At 37.7% G+C, this 23,558-nt stretch overlaps 1 protein-coding gene across 12 annotated transcripts in view; it reads right to left on the bottom strand.

The window, feature by feature from the left end:
- Positions 1-16,579: 16,579 nt before the first annotated feature.
- PTPRK (protein tyrosine phosphatase receptor type K) overlaps positions 16,580-23,558 on the bottom strand; it is a 554,769-nt gene continuing 547,790 nt past the window's right edge. For 11 of the 12 annotated variants that reach the window (XM_032407893.1, XM_032407895.1, XM_032407898.1 and 8 more), the window contains 3 exons: positions 22,022-22,185; positions 21,353-21,488; positions 16,580-18,538 (listed from right to left, as the gene is read on the bottom strand). In XM_032407893.1, the coding sequence (XP_032263784.1) occupies positions 18,485-18,538; positions 21,353-21,488; positions 22,022-22,185 (354 nt within the window). In that variant the 3' untranslated portion in view covers positions 16,580-18,484. The remainder of the gene's footprint in view (positions 18,539-21,352; positions 21,489-22,021; positions 22,186-23,558) is intronic. The other variant, XM_032407901.1, reaches the window with a different exon arrangement.

Genomic DNA, 23,558 nt, shown 5'->3' with positions numbered 1-23,558 from the left:
TGGAAATGGTATTACTTGGAACAAGCAACAGAAGATAAGTAAGCTGCCTGAGACATAGTGCAGACCTCCAAGTCATCCACTACTATTTTGCCAGGACTCTTCTCTCATGGAACAGCTAGAGTTACATGAGAAGTGACCATTAAAATGGGGGGAAAGACCAAGCTAAGTTAATAAGTTGGTTGGTTCAGTACGTGGGTGCAAGCTGAACTTGCTGGTCATTAACAGCACTTAGTGGTGATCTTGAAAGGCAGTGGCTAGAAAAGATTATGGCACTCTATAAAGTTTTGGGCATCACTCAACCACATAAGCTATGAAGGCCAGCAGAGGAATTAGTCAAGAATGAGGCAAATCTAGACTGAGTAGTAGAGGAGGAAGATGATATCCCTGAAATTAGCTGCCCCAGGGGTGTCTGCAGTTAGGGTACCATTAACCTATCTCTTGTTCCTTTTCCTGGTATTAGAAACCAACCAGAATCTTGGAAGAGCTGATTCCAGATTGTGTGAATTCACTGTATGAAGTAAATGGATCCAAAAAATACATTGGGGATAAACTAATGAATGCTGCAGTATACCACCCAAACCCCTTTTTAGAGCCTTTGTACCTATTTCCCAGCTGTCAGAAATATTGACTATTGACAGCTCTTATCTGAGCCCTTCTTTCACAATTACCCTTGGTTTGTGCAAGTTTCCTCACCGAAGGTTACATCCCCTCCTTCTGGGTAGTCTGCAACCAATGGCTGGTCAAGGCAGGCCTGGAGAGGCTGGGGCCTCTTTGCCTCAATTGGAGCCACTCTGCCACTCTGAAGGGCCATCTCAACTCTGTTGCAACTGCATCGTGGTTGAACTCTTCCCTCTGCCCAATCCTGCCTTCCTCACCCCCCAAGTATGTTGTTCTCACTTACCCCAGTAAACTGCCTGCATGCTTATCTCCACTTCAGGGTCTCTTTTTAGTGAAAGTGACCTGTAGCATTTACTAATTCTGTTAAAATGATGCTTCATTTTCCTACCTAGCTGTTGTAAATGTATACTAAATTATTTTGTCGATGATCTAAGACAAGAAATGGTACTTCTACACATATGCTTAAATGATTCTTTCATGTGTCTTGAAGGCCTGTGTGTCAAATTTCATTTAGCATCCTTTTCTTTGCCTTCTCCATAAGATAAGATTGCCAGAGCTGGGTAACTGAAGACACAGCCTAGGAGATCTGACATTTACTCATCTAATATTCAAAAGTGCCATAATCTATTTTCTCTATTTCTCTAGCCTTGACATAAAGAAAAGCCCTGCAACAGCTCCTTTTAATGCATAATCTTTACCAAAGCCACCAATTTCCTGTACCTTTAAGCCTCTTTGTCTCATTTCAAGAACCACAAAACACTATCATTAACAAAAGCCAACAGCATTTCTCAGCCTAAATTCAAATTTGATATTTCAGTTTAAGTTTACTCCAAAAAACATCTTCAGAAGAGTGTTGTTAAGGTTGCCTGGATAACTTTTCATTGACAACAAAACAAAGTCCAAACTCCTGCCATGTTAGGTCCTCCATATGTTAAATTAATCTCCACTATGCTCTGCTCCAGCTAAACTGACTGATATATGATTCACTGATATGTCTTGTCCAAAAAAGGGATGCCCTTGGGGTGCTCTTCTCTCTCACAACTCTCCCACCCATTAGTCAAGCCTGTCTCTCGAGTCATCTCTTCTGTGACTAACAGCGGTCATGAAAGTGTTTCCCATTGCTCATGGGAGAAAACCCTAATCCTTAACCCAGCTCAGAAGGTCCTGTACAACATGAGCACCCCCAAACCCCAGCTTTCTCTTGCACTTGTTCTCTAAGTTTTAGAGAATGCTCTAAATCCTCTACCAGCATTTTTCTCTTCATGCCACCATGTTCTTCCTCCTAAAGTGTTATTTGCATACGAGCCTTCCTCTGGCCTGAACGCTCCAGTCCTTGCCTAGTTAATTCTTACTCTTTCAGATCTAAGATCAGCTTTCCCTTCCTCAGGGAAACTTTACCTGATTCCCCATAATAAATAAGAATTCCTTTATTATATATTCTCACAGAACACATCATTCCAGTCATGACTCTAGTGAGGCACGAGTTAACCTTGTTTTCCTTACTGATTCAGGGCTTTTCTGATTGACTCAGTCGAGGTCTGGGTAGATCAGAAATACCCACTTGAGGTGTTCCCAGGAGGAAGGGATGAAATATAGGAATGCAAGGCTTACACAAGTCTTTGGAAAGGTGGGAAGAATGAAGCCCCCGGGGGAACTAACATCAGAATTCAGGAAATTGTAACATGCAATAGTTACTTATGATCTCCACCAGGCTTCATGGCTAATTCACAAGGGGATGCCTAGAAGCTGTTGGCAAAACTTGTAATCAGCTGTCTGCCAAAGCTCTGAAGTTTCTTATACCCCTTAGAAAAAACTACCTCATGCTTTTCTTTCTTCTAAATCTCTTATGAGTACCCCTCATTAGTGAAATCGAATCTACTAGGAATTTGGGGCAATCCAGTTCCCAGGCTTCTAGATCAGGGTTGACACATTCTTTTTCTACAAAACACCAGATAGTCAAATATTTTAGGCTTTGTCACTGTAGCACAGAAAGTACACAGAGATGCTGAAATTTGAATTTTTACATGTTATGAACTCTTATTTTTATTTAGATTTCCCCTCAACCATTTAGAAATGTAAAAACCGTTCTCAGTTTAGAGGCAGTATGAAACAGGTAGCACCCTAAATTTGGTCTACAGACACTTGTTTGCCAACCCTTGTTCAAGATCCTGCAAAACAAGAAGGGTGGATATGGTGACAAGCCAACAGACAACCTAATCACTAACTAATAAAACCATGATGACTTCAGAATCTCAATGAGGCCACAGGCATGAGTTTGTGAGAGGAAGTGAGGAGTAGAATCAGATGTCGGGAGAATTGGAGCCATCACTTCTGAGATGCACTCGTGGCTTCTTGACCTGCTCAGGCTCAGTCTTATACGTACCAATCACATTTCATAATGGAATACTGTTGCACACATCCAAGTTTATAATTCCTTGGGTCAGAGAACACTCAGTTGTTGATGGTAGCCATTCTTATAGTCCATTGTCATAGTCACTGGTGTTCCATACCATAGTGGGCTGTTCTTTTCCTATAGTGGCAAATTCAAAGCAGCTCTACCAATGGAAAATAGTAGTTGGCAGACGAGGAAATAGCCTGTCTCCAAAATCTCAGGGATCTACATGATGATGTTACCACTGCTGGTTACATGCTTTATCCCTTTCTGCCACAAATTCTCTACGTACCACTCACCCAGTCTGCTGGGTCAAAGGCCTAAGTGGCAGGTCAGTCTGTGCACAAGCCTGGACCCAATGCAGACCCCTTCTTGCTGCACATATTTCTTGGGAAAAAAGCCTTACAGGTTATCTGGTAGATGGACTAGAGCAGTACACCCAAATACAATCTCTTAGGCATACTAAGTGCTAGGGCTCTTGCAGCTGTGGGTTGCGCAAAGCGAGACAGCTTGTCTCTCACTGAAGAAGGAATATCCTGATATTTTTCACACGATTGTCCTATTAGACACTTCATAAATATCACAGGTCTGTGGACTTTCACATAGTTTTTTTCCTCCCTTCCTCAATCATGCTTTCTCTTCCTAAGGCATCTGGTTGTTAATTTCTTCCTAATGAGATGGCCAAATTAATATGCCCCAACATGATATTCTGTTGCATATCAAGATGATCATGGTCCCTCTAGACCAGAATAACAGCTATTCAACATACCTGCCTGCAACAATGAAGTAGAGTTTGGATCCGAACATAAATCAATCTATTGTTCCCTCACCAGAAAGACTTGCTAAGAAAAAAATTTGTCACCCGACCTAAACAGTGTAAATAGTTCACATTTGGATGCAAACTCCTTACTTCACAGGAGACAAGGAAGAAACAGGGAACAGAAACCAGTTCACAGATGACACCTTGAGGATCACTGTTGTAGACTAACAACATGACAGAGATCAGACAGAGCTTTGATAAAAGACAGTAAAGTGTACTGCTGAACCACTGGGCAAAGGTGAGATGTTGCAGGTTATATTTACCGTTGGAAACAAAAGGGAAAGCATTTGCTAGGGCAGTAGGTTCATATCACATGCCAGGGGCAGATCTGTTTTCGTAAAGATACCAGCTATTTCTTGCCCCAGATTACCAGGGTCCCGTTTCCCTCTGGTGAAGAATGCACTCATTAAATGTATGCATGACCTAACTCCACAATCCAATTTGATGGACTGTGTCTTATGGCCACTTCTGGAACCAATTACTCTATCAGTCAAGATTTTGACAAGAAATGGATGGTATACTTGAACAGTAAATTGAGGGATTTAAAAAAAAGATTATTTACAGTGGTGCTAGCAAGTTTAGGAGACCAACAAAGTTTCGTAAAGCACCCAGAAAGTAGCAAGGGCTGAAAGTCATTATCATCCATAGACCTGACAGGGTAAGAGGATGAAGCAGTCTGGAATCAGGAGAGCTAAAACCATGGGGTGAGGGGCTACCCTCCAGGAGGCTGGTAGAGGAATGCAGCCACTGTATAAGGGGAAAGCAAGGGGAAAGCACCACTTCTCTGTCTTTCTGCCAGCTGATCTGCTACTGGTGCCTTGCAAAACCCAACTCTGAGTCAGAAAGCAAGGGAATCCTAGTGATGCAATCCCAAGAGGTTAGCCTCCCATGACACGTAGCCAGGCAGAAAAAGGCTCTTAAGAAGCCAGAGGAGAAAAACATGCGCTCGTGAAAGGAAATAGAGAATAGCATACATTCTTTCACAAGAGGAAGTTTTGATGATAAAATAGGTTATATCTCTACAATCCAGTACCATACAGAAATTAAAAAAATGAACTAGCTTTCCAACATAAATACATCTCAAAAACATAATAAGTGAAAAACAGAAAGCGCCATCAGGATACCCACACTATAACATTTTATAACATTTGAAATCCAATACAACCATATTTTATGGAATCATAAATATGTAGAAAAAGATGTTCTGGCAGTAACCACTAGGGATGCAGTTCTGTCTACATCACTGCTATGGGTTGAATATGTCTGAAAATATCCTCTTTCCACCTTCACACTTGAACAATTTGGTGAGGTGTATTCATTATCTTGCTCTGGGTTGGGGGTTGAATTGTGTCCTCTAGAAAGCTATGTTGAAGTTCTAACTCCCAGTATCTAGGAATGAGAACTTATTTGGAAATAAGATCCCTGTCGATGCAAATAATTCAGTTAAAATGAGGTCATTATGCAGTAGAGTGAGCCCTTAGTCCAGTATGATTAGTATCATAAGAGAAGAAGAGACACGGAGACACCAGAGATTGGGAGTGATGCTGCTTCAAGACAAGGAGTGCCAAACATTGCTAGCAAATCACCAGAAGGTACGAGAAGCAGGGGAGGAGTCCCCCTACAGGTGTTAGAGAAAGCATGGCCCTGCTGACACCTTGATTTTGGACTCCTAGCCTCTAGAACTGAGACAATAAATTTCTGTTGTTTTAAACCACCCAGTTTGTGGTACTTTGTTATGGCAGTCCTAGAATCTAATACTATAATCGAATCTCAGGACTCTTTCTCAGAGTAAGTGATGTGCTTCTGGGCCATGAGGCCCCATTAGGTAGAGGTGGGCATCTCCATCTTTCAATCCAGGGCAGTCTGCTTTTCTTCTGCCCTGGAATGGCTCAGGCCCCAGATGTGCAGATATCATGTGATCCGGAAGCCCAGGTCAGCTATGGTTTTCTATATGCCTTTCAGAAAAGCCTCTCTGTTTCTGATTGATGAGATTTTCATTTCTAGTTTTCATAGTAGGCTTGGTGTTTATAAAATATGTTTATATGCTGCTATCATTTATCTGTTTAGACTGGAATAGAGAAAGATTTTGTTTATATTCAATCAGTGGTATTGAACTGGATGAATTGCCATAGTCTACTTAGACCCAGATTTATTTTTTGTTTCTGATGGTCCTGAGTCATATTACTTACTAAAGAGCTCATTGAATTCATGAATACTATAAATGAAGTGCCAAAGTACTTAGGAGAATGAGCTACCCAGTATACTCAAAGGATAATCCTGGAAAGTGCCCAGGACCAGATGACTGTGGGTTTCATTTATTTGTCTGTTTTTTTAGAAGCAGAGACACTGTATGATGTTGTGGGGAAAACACAGGAGAAGAAAGAAGAAAACTGGCTTAAATTATATCTAATAAACATTTATTGATATCTGCCATGTGCAATGCAATACAGTAAACTCTGGATTATGCAGTGTGAAGGTAAAAGAAATGGAGAATTTAGATGAATACTATCCAAACTCTTGGTTCTGGCTTACTAAGTCCATATGCTGGACCACTCTGGATGACCTCACACTGTACCCTTCTCTTCAATGTGCTTCAGCCTCACTAGCCACTTTCTCATCATTGCAAACATCCAACTTCTTCCCATTTGAGGGCCTTGGATTGAAAGGGTCCTCTCCTTTATTCTCTGCAGTGACCCAGGTCACTCATAACATCATCCATTGTAATCCTCTGCATAGCGCATATTACTATCCATTTGTCTTGATAATTTGCTCTATGTATTTTGTTTGTCTTTCTGTCTTCTCTATCTGTCTTCTCTATCTGATTTCACTCTCTTGGGCATGGTTTTGGAAAAACAAGATTTGGATTAAAATCCTATCTCATATTTCCTTCCTTTTGGATGCTATTGCTATTCCAACAGTAAGAAAAGAAATATGCTGGAAAGGGGTACTTTCTCCACTTGAAAAAAAGATTATGGACTCAGGAGTTAATGACTATCTAATATTTTCCTCTAGATTCAATAAATAGGAAGATGGCTTTGGATAATTTGCCACTGGGTAGTGGTTATTTATTTATTATAGAAAGAGTGTGCATGTAAGCAGGGGGAGGGGTTGAGGGAGAGAGAGAATCTTAAGCAGACTCCCCACTGATCGTGGAACCCAAGGTGAGGCTCAATGGGGGGCTCAATCTCACAACCCTGAGATCATGACCTGAGCCGAATCAAGAGTCAGATGCTTAACTGACTGAGCCACCCAGGTGCCCCTTCAGGGAAGCTTTTCAAAGCTAACGTTTTCAAAGCTAACGTTCACAATCAGGACAGAGACATTAATACAATTCACCAAATTTACTCAGTTTTACCCAGTTTTACTTTTACTCATTTGTGTGTGTGTGTGTGTGTATTTGGTTCTTTTGTCACATGTGTGGGTTTATGCATCACCAGCACAGACAAGATACAGAATAGTTCCATCATCACAAGGATTCCTTGTGTTGCCCTTTATAACCACACCCACCTCCCATTTACTCACTCCACCCATATTCCTAATCCTTGGCAATAACTAATCTGTTCTCCATTTTTAAGATTCTGTCATTTCAAAATGTAACATAAATAAAATAATATAGCATATACTCTTGGGATTGGCTTTTTTCACTTCATATAATTCCCTGGAATTTCTTTTTTTTCCTTCCTTCCTCCCTCCCTTCCTTTCTCCCTCCTTTCTGTTCTTCCTTGTTCCTCCCTCTCTCCCTCTCCCAACCCCCTGTCTCTCTTTCTCTCTTTTTTTCTCTCTTGCTTTCTCTCTTTTCAAAGAACTAAGAAAAACATACTTTTTTTTGGCATCTACCACAGCAATGTCTCAAAGGGCTCAAGCAACCTGCCTTTTGTAGAAATCCCTTTGATCAGATTTCTTGACTTTGACCCTCTTCACCTGCACAGGGCATTCAGTTGTCACTGTGGCACACAGGAAATGATTCTTTCTCTTTTTCCTGCTTTGTTAACATTGACAATACTCAGCAAGTGTTCATTATTTGGTGTAAAAATGTCTCTTTGTAATGCATGCTTGATTGCTGTCATTTTTACTCAGCGCAAGGCTGGACAGAGCCCAGCTGTGCCAAGGTGGGTCCTCCAAGACAGAGACAGGACAGGGCTGGGGGGCCACCACTACTAGGATGAACCTGTCAGTAGTTTGTTCCTTTTTATTGCTGAGTAGTATTCCATCTTACGTATGTACCATAATTTGTTTAACCAATCACCTATTTTAGGATCTCTGGGCTGTAGTTTGGGGCTATTACAAATAAAGCTGCTATAAATATTTTTGTACAGGTTTTTGTGTGAACATACGTTTTCATTATTCTAGGGTAAATGCCTAGGAGTCGAATTGCTGAGTTGTATGTTATTGCATGTTTAATTTTATAATAATCTGCCATACTCTTTTACAGGGTGGCTGTACCATTTTACATTTCTACCAGCAATGTATGCATGATCCAGTTTCTCTGTATCCTTGCTAGTGTTTGGTATTGTCATTATTTTTTATCTTGGCTATTCTGATGTGTAGTGATATCTCATTGTCGTTTTAATTTACATTTTCTTAATGGCTAACAATGTTGACCATCTTTTTAAAGATTTATTTGTTTATTTTAGGGGAGGAGGGGCAGAGGGACAGAATCTTCAAGCAGACTCCCCGCTGAGCTGGAGCCAGATGTAGGGGCTCAATCTTACAACCCATGAGATCATGACCTGAGCCAAAATCAGGAGCCACCCAGACACCCCTGTTGAACATCTTTTCATATGCTCATTTGTCATCTGTATATCTTCTTCAGTGAGATACCTGTTCATGTCTTTTACACATTTTCTAATTATGTTGTTTTTTTACTGCTGAGTTCTGAGAGTTCTTTATATACTCTAGATGTGGGCCCTTCTACAAGAATGTAGTTTGCTGATAATTTCATCTAATTTGCCTTTCATTCTCTTCATATGGATTTTCCCAGAGCAAAAGATCTTAATTGTGATGAGGCCCAAATGATCACTTTTTAGTTTTAGAGATTATACTTTGGTGACAAGTCTAAGAATTCTGCTTAGTCTGAAATCTGGAAAATTTTTTTCTATTTTTTTTTTTTGTCTAAAACCAATACTGCACTTTTCTGAATAATATGCCAAAATAGTAAGCCTTAACATTGGGTAGAGCAATTTTTCCTGCTTTTTTTTTTTTAATTTTTCCTGCTTTTTAATTCTTTGTCAAGATTGCCCTTCCATATGAATTTTAGAATAAGCTTGTCTATATCTATAAAAATTCTTGTTGGGATTTGTATAGGAATTACATTAAACCTGTAGATCAATTTGAGAAAAAAATGGTTTTTAGTTTTTGAGTCTTCCAATGCACAAATGAATATATCTCTCAATTTATTTAGGTATACTTGATTTCTTTTATCAGCATTTTGTAATTTTCAGCATGTAATTCCTATAGATATTTTAATAAGCCTATATCTAAGCATTTCATTTTCAATAGAACAATTGTAAAAGGTATTATATTTTTCAGTTTTATCAGGTTTATTATTAATGTATAGAAATGCAATTGATATTTTCATATTGGTTTTGTATCCTGTGAACTTATTTAACTCATTTATTAGTTCTAGGGCTTTTTTTGTAGATTCTCCGGGATTTCCTACATAGATAATCACGTCATCTGCAAATAGGGGTATTTTAACCTTCAAATCTGTATGACCTTTGTTTCTTTTTCTTGTCTTATTGCAATGCTAGAAATTCCAGTACTATATTGAATAAAGTAGTGAGAAAGAACATACTTGCCTTGTTTCCAGTAGTAGGGGGAAAGCATCCAGTCTTTCACCATTTATTATAAAGTTAGCTGTAGGTTTTTTGGATGTTATCAACTTGAGGAAGTTCCCTGTAGAGAGTTTTTCTCATGAATGCTTTCATCGAATGCTGTTTCTCAGTCAATTAATTATGATCATATGCCTTTTTTTTTCTTTAGCTTATTGATACATGGTGTAGAACACTGATTGATTTCTGGATGTTAAGATAGTTTGCATACATGGAAATAATTCCACTTTGTTATGTGCATAATTCCTTTTTACTTTGTTGGATTCAGTTTGTTAATATTTCATTGAAGAATTTTATTTTATTTTGTTTTTATTTTTATTATTATTGTTTTTTAAAGATTTTATTTATTTATTTGACAGAGAGAGAGAGAGAGAGAGGGAGAGAGTAACAGAGGGAGAGGGAGAAAGAAGCAGACTCCCCGCTGAGCAAGGAGCCCAGTGCAGGGCTTGATCCCAGGACCTTGGGATCATGACCTGAGCTGAAGGCAGCCATCCAACCGACTGAGCCACCCAGGTGCCCCACATTGGAGAATTTTATATAAAATTCATGAGATTTATTCATCTATGCTTTTGTTTATTATTACTTTTGTGCTATTTTTGTTGGGTTTTGGTAACAGGCTTAAGTTGGCCTCATAAAATAAGTTCAAAAGTATTCCCTCCTCTTCTACTGTCTGAAAGAGATTGTGTAAAATTGGTGTTATTTCTTTAAATGTTTGATAAAATTTTCAAATGAAACCACCTGGGACTAGAGATTTTGGGGGGAGAGCTTTTAATTATGAATTCATGTTTTCAATGGTTATAGGATTATTCAGATTATCTATCTCATCTTGGTTGAATTTTATCAGTTTGTGTTTTTTTCAGCAATTGGTCCTTCTAAATTGTTCAATCTGTGAATATACAGTTTTTATAGTATTTCTTTACCTTTTCAATGGCTGCAGTATCTATAATGATGCTCTCGGTTACAATACCGATATTGGTGATTTATATATTCTTTCTATTTTTGTCTGTCTTGTTAGAGGTTTATCAGTTTTACTGACCTTTTAAAACCAGATTTATATTTCATTTATATTCTCTATTTTCCTATTTTCATTGCCTTTTCACTGCTTGCTTTGGTTTATTTTGTTCTTCGTTTTCTATTTTCTTGAGGTAGGAACTCAAATAATTGTGAGACCTCATCTCATTTAATTAATATAAGCATTTAATTCTATAAATGTCCCCCTCAGCACTGCTTTAGCTGCATCTCACAGATTTTGGTATGTTGTACTTTTGTTTTTTTTCAGGTCTATTTTTTAAAATTTCCTGTGAAAACTTCTCCTTGTCCTATGAAATATTTAGTAGTATGTAGCTTAATTTACATATGTTTAGAGATATTCCTGTTGCCTTTCTGTTATTGAATTTTAGTTTGATACTTTTATGGTCAAAGAACAGACTTTATAGAATTCTTTTCAGTTTGTTGAGTTTTTTTTTTTTTTTAAGATTTTATTTATTTATTTGACAGAAATAGAGAGTGCACTCAAGCAGGTGAGCAACAGAGGGAGAGGGAGAAGCAGGTTCTCTGCTGAGCAGGAAGCCCAGTGAGGGGCTGCTGGGATCCTGACCTGAGCCAAAGGCAGTTGCTTAACCAGCTGAGCCACCCATGTGCCCTTGTTGAGGTTTGTTTTATGGCTCAGGGTATAAGCTCTCTTGGTGGTGTTCCTTGGCTGCTTGAAGAAAATGTGTTTTGCTGTTCTTGGGTAGAGTATTTTAAATTTTTCAATTAGACCCTGTCAGTTGATTGTATTGTTCAGATCTTGTATGTCTTTGGTGATTTTCTATCTACTAGTTCTATAAGTTGCTGGTGGGAGGGAGTGTGGGGTATGAAGTTTCCACATATAATTGTGGATTTGTCTATTTCTCCTTGCTTCATGCATTTTGAGGCTCTGTGGCTTGGTGTGTACACATTTAGCATCATTATGTCTTCTTTGTGGATTGATCTTTTTATCATTGTGTTATATCCCTTTATGTAGTAATTTTATTTGCTCAGAAGTCTATCAGATGTTAATAGTAGTTACTAATTATTTTCTAAATTGAAAGCTTGCATGGCATATCTTTTTTAATTCTGTTACTTTCAGCCTATTTCAATGAATATATAGTGAGTTTTTTGTATATAGTTAGCTTCCATTTTCTTAATCCAATATGACAATCTATTTTTTTATTGGCATACTTAGACCACTTAAGGTAATTATTAATATGTTAACACTTAAGTCATTCAATTATTTGTTTTTTGTTCATTTTATCTAGTTCTCACTCCTATTTCTCTTCCTTTAATTTTCTGTTATATTAATATGTTTTACGATTCCATCTTGATTCATTTATAGTGTTTTTGAGCATATATCTTAATATAATATTCTCAGTGGTTCTTCTAGGCATTATAATATACACATGTGACTTATTATAATCTAACAGTATCATTATTTTATCACTTTGAGTAAAGCATGGAAACCTTATTTCTATTTAGATCCCTTTTTCTTCCCCACTTTGCAGTAGCATTTTCTTAAATATCATATGGTGTTATAATTTTTGTTTCAATCATCAAATATGATTTATAAAACAGATATATGAGGAAAAGGATTTTCTATTGCAGGTACCCATAATTGCTTTAAACATTCATTAAAGGTTGGTCTAGCAACAAAGATAACAGAAGTCAATGGCCTGTAAAGCTTACAATATTTACTATCCAAACCTTTACTGATAGACACATGACGTCTCTTGGTTTTAATTTCTTAAACTTAACAATAAGGGCATTGGATTTGATAATCTTAAATATCCCTCTAATGTCTTTCATTTCATGAGGAAAATCAATCCTGATTTCCCATGTGAAGTTATATTTTTTCCCTCAATGATCCCATTTGAGCTCAGAGAATATAGAAGTTGACATTGGAAAGTAAATAATTAAGGAATCCTCACTTTATCATGCTAAGAACTAACATGAAGGTGAAAAGAAATCAATTTCAGTCTGCTGACTGTGCTTCAGGTAATTAGATTTATGGAACTGGAGTTCAAGTTCCCACAGTGGGCTGGCAAGAGCCCATACTGTTTCGCACCTGCCATGGAAATCAGTGTGTACCATCACAATCTGGAAGAGTGGTGCTTTCACAGATGCTTTTCTGCATTTGTGACTAAAATGGTTCAGGCCATCCCATGGCTCACAGAACAAGCACTTTCCTTTTGAGTTCTCAATAGTATTATTTCCGGAAGAATTATTTTCTAGTCATCATTTTGGGGGTGCTTATTAGGTGAAATGTGTGATTTACCTTCTGAAATACACTTTTTTGAATTGAGTCCAGGTAGGAGGGAGCAGAAAGAGACATCAACCTTGTTTTTATGTTTTTTGGGTTTTTTTTTTCTCATCTTAGGAGTCAAGATTCATCTACATAAATTTTTTAAAACAGAAAAATATGTAGGAAGAGAAGGTAAATTGGAAAAGAATAAATATGAAAAAATAGTCATGATAGCTGTTTTGAGAGAACTAAAGCTCGTATTTCTTTAAGAATATTTTTAGAAGGTCGAAAGAGTAAACAACAGTTATTCTACAATGGAAGTCATGAACTGGGAGACTGTGTCTCTTACAGACCACATCAGATGCAGCCTTCTGAAAGGGTTTGTTTTTTTGTTTTTTTGTTTGCACAGGGTTGGGCCAGAGGGTTTTTTTGTTTGTTTGTTTGTTTGCTTTTGAATTTAAGTGGTTGCTAACATTCAACAGTCTTTAAGAGTCTACATAAAAATGCCGAGTTCCACACTCATGAAAGATGAGAGACTGTTGGGTCCATATTCCCACGCAGCAAACACTGCTGGGAGGTTAAGTGCCATTCTCTTTGGGCATCACACTTGCTTTCGAGTCCAAGTGGGAGTTGGCCTCCCCACATTGTTCCCTCTGGTTCCCGTATCAAACAGCAGTTGTCACCTATCATTAATCTTGTTATTGTGTTTTTTAATAGTAAGAACCGAAGATGCGAGAGTATCTCTAGTATCCATTTTTCAACCAAAATTGGGAAAATGTAAAATTGGGGAAAATTTTTTTTTAAGATTTTATTTTTTTAAGTAATCTCTACACCCAGTGTGGGGCTTGAACTTATAACCCCAAGATCAAGAGTTGCATGTTCCAGTAACTGAGCCAGCCAGGTGCTCTGGGATATTGTTTTAATAAAAATGGGAGATATATTTTTGCAGAGATGAGAAATATTCCTATTAGAAAATGCATGAACTAAGGATGTCCCTGTGAAATTCAATGTGGGTCAAAGGATGTCACTGTGAAAAGCATGACAAATTTTAAAAGTGGTGCCAGGACATCACCTGCCCAGAGGGACACGGCTGAGTGGAATGTGGCCATCCAAGCACAGGACCACTCAGGGAGTGCCACCGGGTACTAAAAATGACTTTCTGAATAGGAGTTTTGAGAAAAACAGATTTATGGTTTAATTGTTATAATACAATCTGAATGGCCATTCTGAAATACCTGTCCTGCTTTCCCCACTCAGTGTCCATTAGCCATGCAGGCATTTGAATTTGCCTCTCCTCTTTCTCAACAAATAACAAGTGGATGCCATAGTGATCTTATTTTTTTCTACCTTCCCAGTTTGATTTTGTCTGAGACCAGGCAAATAGTGGTAATGTATGGCCTTTGCTTGTTCGCACATTCTAACATCTATTTAAGAAAAGAACTCTTTGGTCACTCAGTTTAAATATTCTTGTTCTTCGTATTCTGTATCTACTTAGATTGCATTTAAGTACTGAAAGGTTAAAAAAAAAAATCTTTTTTTTGGCCTCCATGCTACATATCTTCTAAGTGAATCAAGTCTAATAAGCTTATAAGACTTTTAAGTCTCTAAGACTTATAAGACAATTACACATCAGAATCAGCACTCAGTATTCTGTTAGATTTCATGTAGATTTCCTACAATTGGAAAATACATCATGAAAGATGGTATCTGTTGCAAAATCTCTCTCCCCAAGCAGACTTTAACATTAAAAAAGGGGCTTTCTGATCCCCAGTAGGGACTTCATGTTTGCTTCAATGATTTAGAAACCCCTTCTACTGGTTTCTTACAGGATTTAATAACAACAGTATCTGTCTGGTGTTTGTTTTCTTCCAGGTTAGCATTTCAATTCACTTTGGAGGAAGCTGAAGTTCAGAAGTGTTATAGATCTACCACCATTGATTTTTGGACAATTTATATTCCAGAAGCCACTTACAGCTTACTTAAAAGTAGATCCCAAGACAGAGCTTTTCCTTTTAGTTTCAGAGAGATAATATTCTAATACTCTGCAGACCACTGGAATAGAGTTATGAACAAATTCAGATAATATTGCTCCCATTCCGAGCCTCCCTAAGCTGCGGGGAAACTTTATGAAATAATATGTAAGTAGAAATTATTATAGGGGACACAGCTGGCTGTCTTCTGTCTTCACTTAGGAAAGTGTTGCGTAAAATAGCATGTTGTCCCTACATTGAATGGGGGTGTTTACTAAAACACTGAAATGCATCTAGGTAGGCTGTGGAGTTTCTGTCTATGGAAATATTTTATAAATATTTTACATATTGCACTGGGATATGGGGCAGAATATTGACTTTTGGCTATTTTGTTATGAAAAAGGACTGCTTGCTGAAGTGCATAGAAATTAAATTAAAAATGTAGTATTGTCACTCTCCTATGTAGGTTAGGCAAATCTCAAAGGCATTCTTCCGAAGCTAACAGATTACCTCCTATTTCTTGTTGAGCTACAGTCATTTCTCTCCTGCATTCTAATATTTCTCATTGTCTATTATGTTTTTTTAGATGCCAGGAGCTTCTTTCCACCATTTTCTAGTAACAGAGCGGATTTGAGAGGGAGCAGCTGTTGATGTCTGCCTTCCAAGCTTATTACACGAGTACCTGGAACCCAGGAGATTCTCAGTAACGGGAGTATTGCATGAGCACATAGGCACATCAGTATAGGGGTAAACATGTCTCTTCTCCCTCCTTGTCCAGGCGGAAGATCTTTTTTCTCTCTCAATGTCAGATCATTTGGTTGTGATACAGCAACACATTCACATGAAAACCTTTCTCCAAAGACCAAATACTAGAAAAAGGCTACACAGCTCAGACCAGACGCCTAACACTTATTTTCAAGAGGACTTTGTTAAAACTCCTAAATTCCCAGTGGCTTGTGTGTCTCTGGTCCACACGCTTCCAGCATTTCCTTAGTGATCCTATCTAGGAAGGGGATGTATAAAATTCAACTTCATGACAGCCATTCAAGGAATAACTGATAGATAAGAGGCCTTTCACTGTGAAAAGCATGACAAATTCTAAAAGTGGTGCCCACTTTTGCCCAGAGGGACAGAATGAGTGCAATGTGGCCATCCAAGCACAGGACCACTCAGGGAGTGCCACCGGGTACTAAGAATGACCTTCTGAATAGGAGTTTTGAGAAAAACAGATTTATACCTACCCCCATTGTCTCCTGACGAAATGGCCTCTGTGGTGTCCCCAGGAAAGCAAGCACAGCACTATTTCCTGTCAGAGAGAAAGAGGGCTCTTTCTGTTCTTTGCTTAAATTTTGGAGGCCACACGGACCTCTGAGCTTTGCAAACAGTAGTATTTACGGTGATTTTGGTGGAGTGTGGACACAATCGGGTGAGTAGAAATGAAATTAAGGTCATGCGGCAAAGCCGAATCCTCCGTGGGATTAACATCCTGAACATGACTGGGTAAAGAAATCTGGGAGGAGCTTGTGGATTTTTTGTTAAATACATCCATGTTTAAATGTAAATTAGTCTTTCTAGGAAAAGATAAAGTCTCTTTATCTAAATTCTTACTAATGAAAGTCACAAATGTTCTAATAATGTACACAGTGAATGGAAGTTTGAAGATACCCATAATGAGACTTTATGAGAAAACCAATTAATGAGGAACGGTAAGAATGAAGTGCCCAATTTTCTTTGTCATGCCATTGGGGGAAGCAGTGTGTTTAGTGGAAGAGAATGAACTGCTAAATCAGACTCAGATTTGAATCTGTTGACAAATCATTTACTTTCTCATTAGCTTCAGTTGCAACATCTATAAAACAGGAATGATACTTATTTGTCAAGTTTGCTATAAGGAAGAAGTATGAAAATGTGTATTATGTAAAAAGATAGTGACATACATATATAGCAACTAAAAAGAATTAAGTCAGTCCTCTGGCCTTTTCCCCCTCCATTTATCTGGACCGGTTGATATTCAATTAAAAAAAAAGTAGCTTGGACATTCGTTTTACTTTTAATAGAATTTTTGGGGTCTACTAGTATCAGTGAGAAGAGGCTATTTATTTGGGAATGAAGGCATGGAAGTTAAGAGAAAATATGTGCAAACAATTGTTGTAATTATAAAAACTTTATTTCACTCTTACTTTAGTTAAATCTTTATAAGCACCATGTCATGTACTGGCAATCTAGGAGGAGGATACTGGAATGCTTTAGTCAATAACAAACTGCAAGCTGATGATGTGAAGTTACAGCTATATGGAGCATATGAACAAGACCACATTTAGAAAGGTTCACTTACAAATCCCACGACAATGCACAAACAGGAATCTGGCATCGATTTGTTCACACTTCCTATGGTCAGAACCCAAAGCTTGTGCATGTAAATATCAAAAGAAACACTCTATCATCTTGATGGTTTACAGTTTGCTAAAATTTGACTCTGAAAGCATAAATGTTGCCATTTTGTTTTCTTGACCAGTGCTTGCTCATAGGCTGACAAAATCAATTCCTTTAAAATTTAAACGATGCTTAAAGGGATGTTCAGCATTGCGCAAGTCATCAGCAAGGCCCTTGAATGTGTGCAATTCTCATGTATGATCACCAAACCATTATTTACCTAATGAAATTGTGAAAAATTACACATCTTCAGCAAAATGTTTTAATTTGGTCCTATATTAAAAGACCCAATTGCCAAGGTGTTTTACATAAATTTAATTCACAAGCATGTACACAAGAGAGTCACTATAAAGAACATTGCTTCCTGGTTTATGAATAAAAAGTTTATCCTCTACTTACACTAAAACATACAAAAAATAATCTACAAAAATCGTTTACAATTGATTTTAGTGAAAGAAAAAGTTTTCTTCAGAAAAGAAATGATTGTGTGGTGGTAGTATTTTAGCCATCAAAAAAGGAATGTAAGTAACCAATAAATATAATGTGCTTTCTCCATATAGACATATTTACAGTTGAGTCTTTGGCTTATGTTTTTTTTTTTTTCCCCTAAAAAGAACTTTAAATGATCCAGCTATCATTGCACATCAAAAGAAAATAAGCCAGTTATATATATTTATATATTTATATAGAGATCTGCTACACTGGAAACATATAAAAAATGAACTTTACTATGAATTTGCACAGCTTTTCTTACTTCTTCCTTAAAGAGTTAACATCTTTTATCTAAAAAAAAGGGAGAAAAATGCCACATAGAAATTTGTTAATTCATGCAACGTGTGGTGGCTGTTCTACCAGAACCAGGCGAGAAAAAGCTGCATATTCACTGTACAAACACTGATAAGTTCTCATTTGAATCTGTTCTTATTAAATATAATTTATGTGGCACGAAATGTTGATGCTTTCGTACAGTAATAGAAACTAATTGAGTCCTTTTTATTAAGATACACAACTTCATAAGAAAAATACTTTTACTTCTTGAATGTAAAAGCCTCCCACCCCCCACATGAAAATCTTTCTGCACAGGTGTAACAGGTACGAGAGCGGCTGGCTCAGCAGATGAGAGCGGGCTCCTGCGTGGACGTACTCTGGGATCTCAGCCAACTAAGAAGATTCCACGTACTCCAAAGCGACATCATAGCAGAAACGGTACTGCTCCTGGAAGAGGCGAACACATACGAGTTGAGAAAAGTTAAGAAAAAGGAGACTAATGGTGAACCACCACCCCCAACCGAACACCCAGCCACCGCTTAAAATTATTCAAGAATTACCCACTGGTTTTCCTATATGGAAGTTTAATTTCTGGGCATACGTATTTTATGTCTGAGTCTAATGATTGCTGTTTAAGGAAAAGGGACTTGATGTAAAAAGATATATTATCTTTGCCTCATATTTTCTACTCAGTTTTTGAAAATCTCCAGTATTTTTTTTTATCCAATTGTAATAGTAAAACCTGATCATTACAGAAAAACTGCCCAGTGCAGAAAAATACAAGGAATCAGAAAAAAGTGTTCCATAATTCTACTACTAGAAACAATTATTGGTAAAATACTGCCTGAGTTTTGTTCTAGTCCTTTTAAAGGCATGGTTGAAATAATTACTTTAGAATAAATGTAATTACGTACATAGATTTGAGAATATAAGTTTATATTTTATTTTCCTTTAACACTGTTATGTACCTTTTTCTTACGTTATTTAACATTTCTTTTCACACTACATAGAAGTCTAACATACAGATTTGACTATTAGATTGTTTTTATTTTTTCTTTAATATAAATAAATGCTACAGCGAAATGTGCAAATATTCTTCTCCAACCTTCAGATATTTTTCCTTAGCAGGACCAAAAACAAAACAAAACAAAAAACCAGTCATTTTAAACTGCCATTCACAATTCCAAGTTTTTAATTTTTGATATAGCTTTTCATTCATCAGAGTATTTAAGTAAATTTTTCAAAAATGCTTAGTGGTTCTTAAGTTCTTTTAAGCTTATTATACCTGAAAATTTGTTTCTGCTGTCTTTATATATTTAAGACAACGTGGTTGACAAAGTTTGAGTTAAAACTGCCCTTCCTCTAAGTCCATCTATGTACTGCTCCATTATCAAGAATTTAGAAAAGATCAGACTGTATTACAAGTTATGACTTATAAGGTGTCATTAAAAATTTCTCAACTCAGTCCAAGTGGGTAAAATTCAGGCTGGAATGGAGAACAGTCTAAAATGCATATTATTTCTAAAGAGAACTTTCAGGTGTCTCCAGCAATAAACTAGGGTAATAAAAACTTCCCCCAAGAGATCTTTATCAATCCTACCCTTAATTATCACGTAGGTGTGATTTAAATTAGCCTACCACACTGTGGCAAGTGCATCTGAAGAGCCAAAAAGTGCCTGAAAACAGTTATGTCTCTTTAATCTGTCACTAGCAATTTTGTTTACACTCTTAATTTTCTTACCAAACTTGTCAGGTCAATTCAACAGCACACTGAACTCATCATTAACACTGATTAAACACAAATCAGAGGGTAGGTGTTCAGTCAGGATTAATGGGACATGAATGTAAACGTACATAGGAACTTTTTGGAAGGTTCTAGAATGGCTGCGTTTAACCAGAGATTTTTTCCCCCCTAAGTTATTGTAGGAAATGTGGAGGTAAAATTTGAATTCTGACACCAGAAGTGACCCCACTGATGAATTTAAGGAGATGTGATCTGAGACAGAGGTGGAGTTTACATTAAGAAACCTTCAGACAGCAAAGAGTCAAAAGACATAACCACTACATTCTGTAAGAAGACTTGAGAGTTCTACCTCAAAAATCCTTCAAATCCACCCCCCTTTCTCTACCTCCATTGCCACAATACTCGAGTCAGCACCAACATCATCTTGTCCAGACAACAGCAATAACCCAAGGGATGAGCTAGAGGAGGGGCGGCTTGAGGGGGCTTGTAGAAGGGGTAAACGTCTGTTATCACTTGTAAAAGTGAAACGGTATAAATGTAACTCTTCAGATTTTTGTCTCAGGAAGCAATGTACTTTTTGTGTGAACAATCCATGAGCAGGAAGTGGTGAGAATACTTTAAAGGTTTATTGAATTGCTCATTTTAGTTATCTGATCATCTTGATAAATGTAGGGCAAGCAACAATTTTGCCTTGGTTTTTCTGGTTTACCTTTGTGTGAACATAAACTACACAGCTGCTCCTGACCTTATCCCACCTTGCACATATGTGTAACCCACAGACATCTCTCTTTAGAAGTAAAATGTGCTTGAGGAGTTTAACTTTTCTTTCTTACTGTTCATACAGCTCCACCCAGATGAGCTCCCACATACCCATTCCTATCGTCTCTTATTTTGTGAGCTGTGTTCTGATTTTATGAGCCCTGGAAAATTCAGGTGGCAGCATCTGAACCACTCGCTCTAACTGGTAAAAGTTGAAAACTGTCAATGAGGCCAGTTTAAAATTTATAATTTGACCAGAAATGAAGAAGAATTATAGGTAATGACTAAAATAAACTTCATTTGACGGTTAAGGACAGACATTAGGTGTCCAAAGTGCTGATACAACTTAGGAATATATCCGTTGGATGAATGCTTTACCAGTTAACCTAGATGCTTTAAGAAATGAAAAATAGACAAGAATAAGGCTTAGACAGTGGAATTTATTTTTATTATAAGAACTATTTACTAAAGTTTATTACAGCTAGTATGTATGGCCTATCACAGGAAAAAAACCCACAATTCTATACATTTCCCAAATCAAGTGAAAATAGTTTTCATCACGAACAGTTTCTGTGATATGTGATTAGGTTTATGTGGGTAGAGAGAGATACTCAGCTGTTTATCAGTTAGGCAGGAAAGTCCCCACAAAGACTCACTTACACATCCTATTCCCTTGGGTGTATGAAGTCAACCCAACGAGTAGGTTATGATTGTCTAATGTCTCTGCTCCCTTCTGTGTCTGAGACTCTGTGACTCACCGGGGCTTCCACCATGTTGGGCTTGCTGTTCCTCAGGGTCTTGACTGCATGGAACACATCCACCACGTTTTGCCGCTTCACCATTTCAACAACAATGCCTATAGCACAGAACATACCACTTCGCCCACCACCATTTCTGGAAGCAAAGAAAGCCAAGGCATTTTAGATAGCAGCTTTTAGTCACCAGAGGTCACACAATCTTGTAGGTTGAGGAAATGAAAACATGATCTTCATTTTTTTTCCATTTTGTATTAATTTTGCTCCATTTGTACGCATGTATGTGTAGATGGTAGAGCACAGGGACACGTGAGGATGACGTTAGCTCTGTAGTTTATGCTTAGGAACATGCTGGAGGCACAGGCTGCTGCGACTTCGATCCCTCGAAATTTTGGTACATTTGTACGCTGTGTACATCAGAAAAGTGGTTCCAAGTAGTGTTCGAAAGAGTTTAAATCATATGATAACTATATAATAATGGATGTTTAAAAAATATGAAAATGAAAATTGGTAGTTAATTAGAGACTCACGAGACAGGAAGACTATTTGGAAATGCTATCTGTGGAGATCCCTAAGATGTGAGCTGAGTACTCTTTAACGTGGAAAATAGGAAGGCTGGTGAGGAAGCGAGCACCAGGCCCCCACACGGCCCAGCCGAGGCGCCATACTCACAAGCAGTGGATGATGGTTCGGCCCTCCCCTTCCTCGCATTCCTCCTGCCATTTTTCCACCTGCAGTATCAGTTTCAAAAATGACCGTTTGGAGCCTGGCACTTCTCGGTGAGAGGCCCACCCTAGATACTGGAACTGCTGTACCATCAGATAACCTTCTTGTGGCTGTAGAGGAAAGAGCATTTTTCTGTAAATAAGTTGGGACTCGAATTTCTACTAAAAAGTGAAGATGCATACATGTTTACACCACGACATAAATGCCATTTATGCTGGAGTGAGTCTAGCTGGTAAGTCCAAAATATGTACATACTAGTACAGAAACATTCTAAGTTACAGAAGCAAGAAACATGAGAATTACCTTTATATAAGCTTCTCCCTCACACCCCATATCCAATAATCAAGCACACACCTTAAATAACTTTCAAATTCTTCTCCTCTTTATCATGGCTGACATCATTGCATTGGCCCAATCACCAATTATGATAATTGCTTCCTAGTTGGTCTCCTTGAATAAACTTTGATCTCCTTCCAAACCATTTTTACTGCAGCATCATGATTATTTTGAAATGCAAATATGATCTTGTCATTCCCCTGCTTTAATGGCTTCCAAATGATCTTACATAAAATCCAAATTGCTGCAGTGGCTTAAAAATTTCTACACGATATGGCTCCACTTCCTTCCCCAACCTTCCCTTTACTATACCGCATTATTACACATTGGCCTTCTATTAGTCCATTTATTAAGTCATTTCTTGCCTGGGGAACTTTGCACAAACTCTCCATTTGGTCTCAGAGATCTCCTTGTTTGTGCCTCTCAATCCCAAAACACCGTGATCAATTTGTCTTGGGTTTGCCTGGGACTCTTCTGGTCTTTGAACTGAAACTCATGTGTCCTAGAAAACCTCTCTGTCCTGTGAACACCAGGATAGTTGGTTCTCCCACCCCAAATAGCTCCTACCGATTCTTCAAATTGTGCCTCAAAGATCATTACCCCAGTGAAGTCTTCTCCAGTCACCCAGCTATGTCAGATCACCCAAACACTCTGGATTTCGTCCTTTTTCTCTAAGATTTCTCATATTTGTAAATAAATGATTATACAATGACTTGTTCAGTGCTTATCTTCCCTGATAAAATACAAACTCTTTAAAGATGAGGAAATCTCTCTCTTTCTCCCCTGAACTCTGTGTCACTAGAACCTAGCAGAATACTGTCCAAAGAATAGTACTGTTGAATGAATGAACCAAAACATTAAGGCCTCATAAGAAAATGTTAAGAAAGTATTTGCAATACATGATAAGCTGTATCATAGCCATCAGATTTGAATTTCCACCTGGCAAGGGCTCACGCATCACAAGGACCTACTAGTACAACACCCAACTTCTCATTGGTGCATATTAAATATCTCATGAAGTGCACGATATTAACTAAGACTAGAAATAGAAAAAAAATCGTGCACTAATAGGAACCAGAACACCAAACATAGAGGAAGATAAATAAACAAATATGCCGACGAAAAAACACAGATTTCAGTTCCCATC

The sequence above is a fragment of the Phoca vitulina genome, unplaced genomic scaffold (genome assembly GCF_004348235.1).
Source record: "Phoca vitulina isolate PV1807 unplaced genomic scaffold, GSC_HSeal_1.0 scaffold9, whole genome shotgun sequence".
Lineage (NCBI taxonomy): Eukaryota > Metazoa > Chordata > Mammalia > Carnivora > Phocidae > Phoca > Phoca vitulina.
This window is presented reverse-complemented; position numbering and strand designations above follow the sequence as displayed.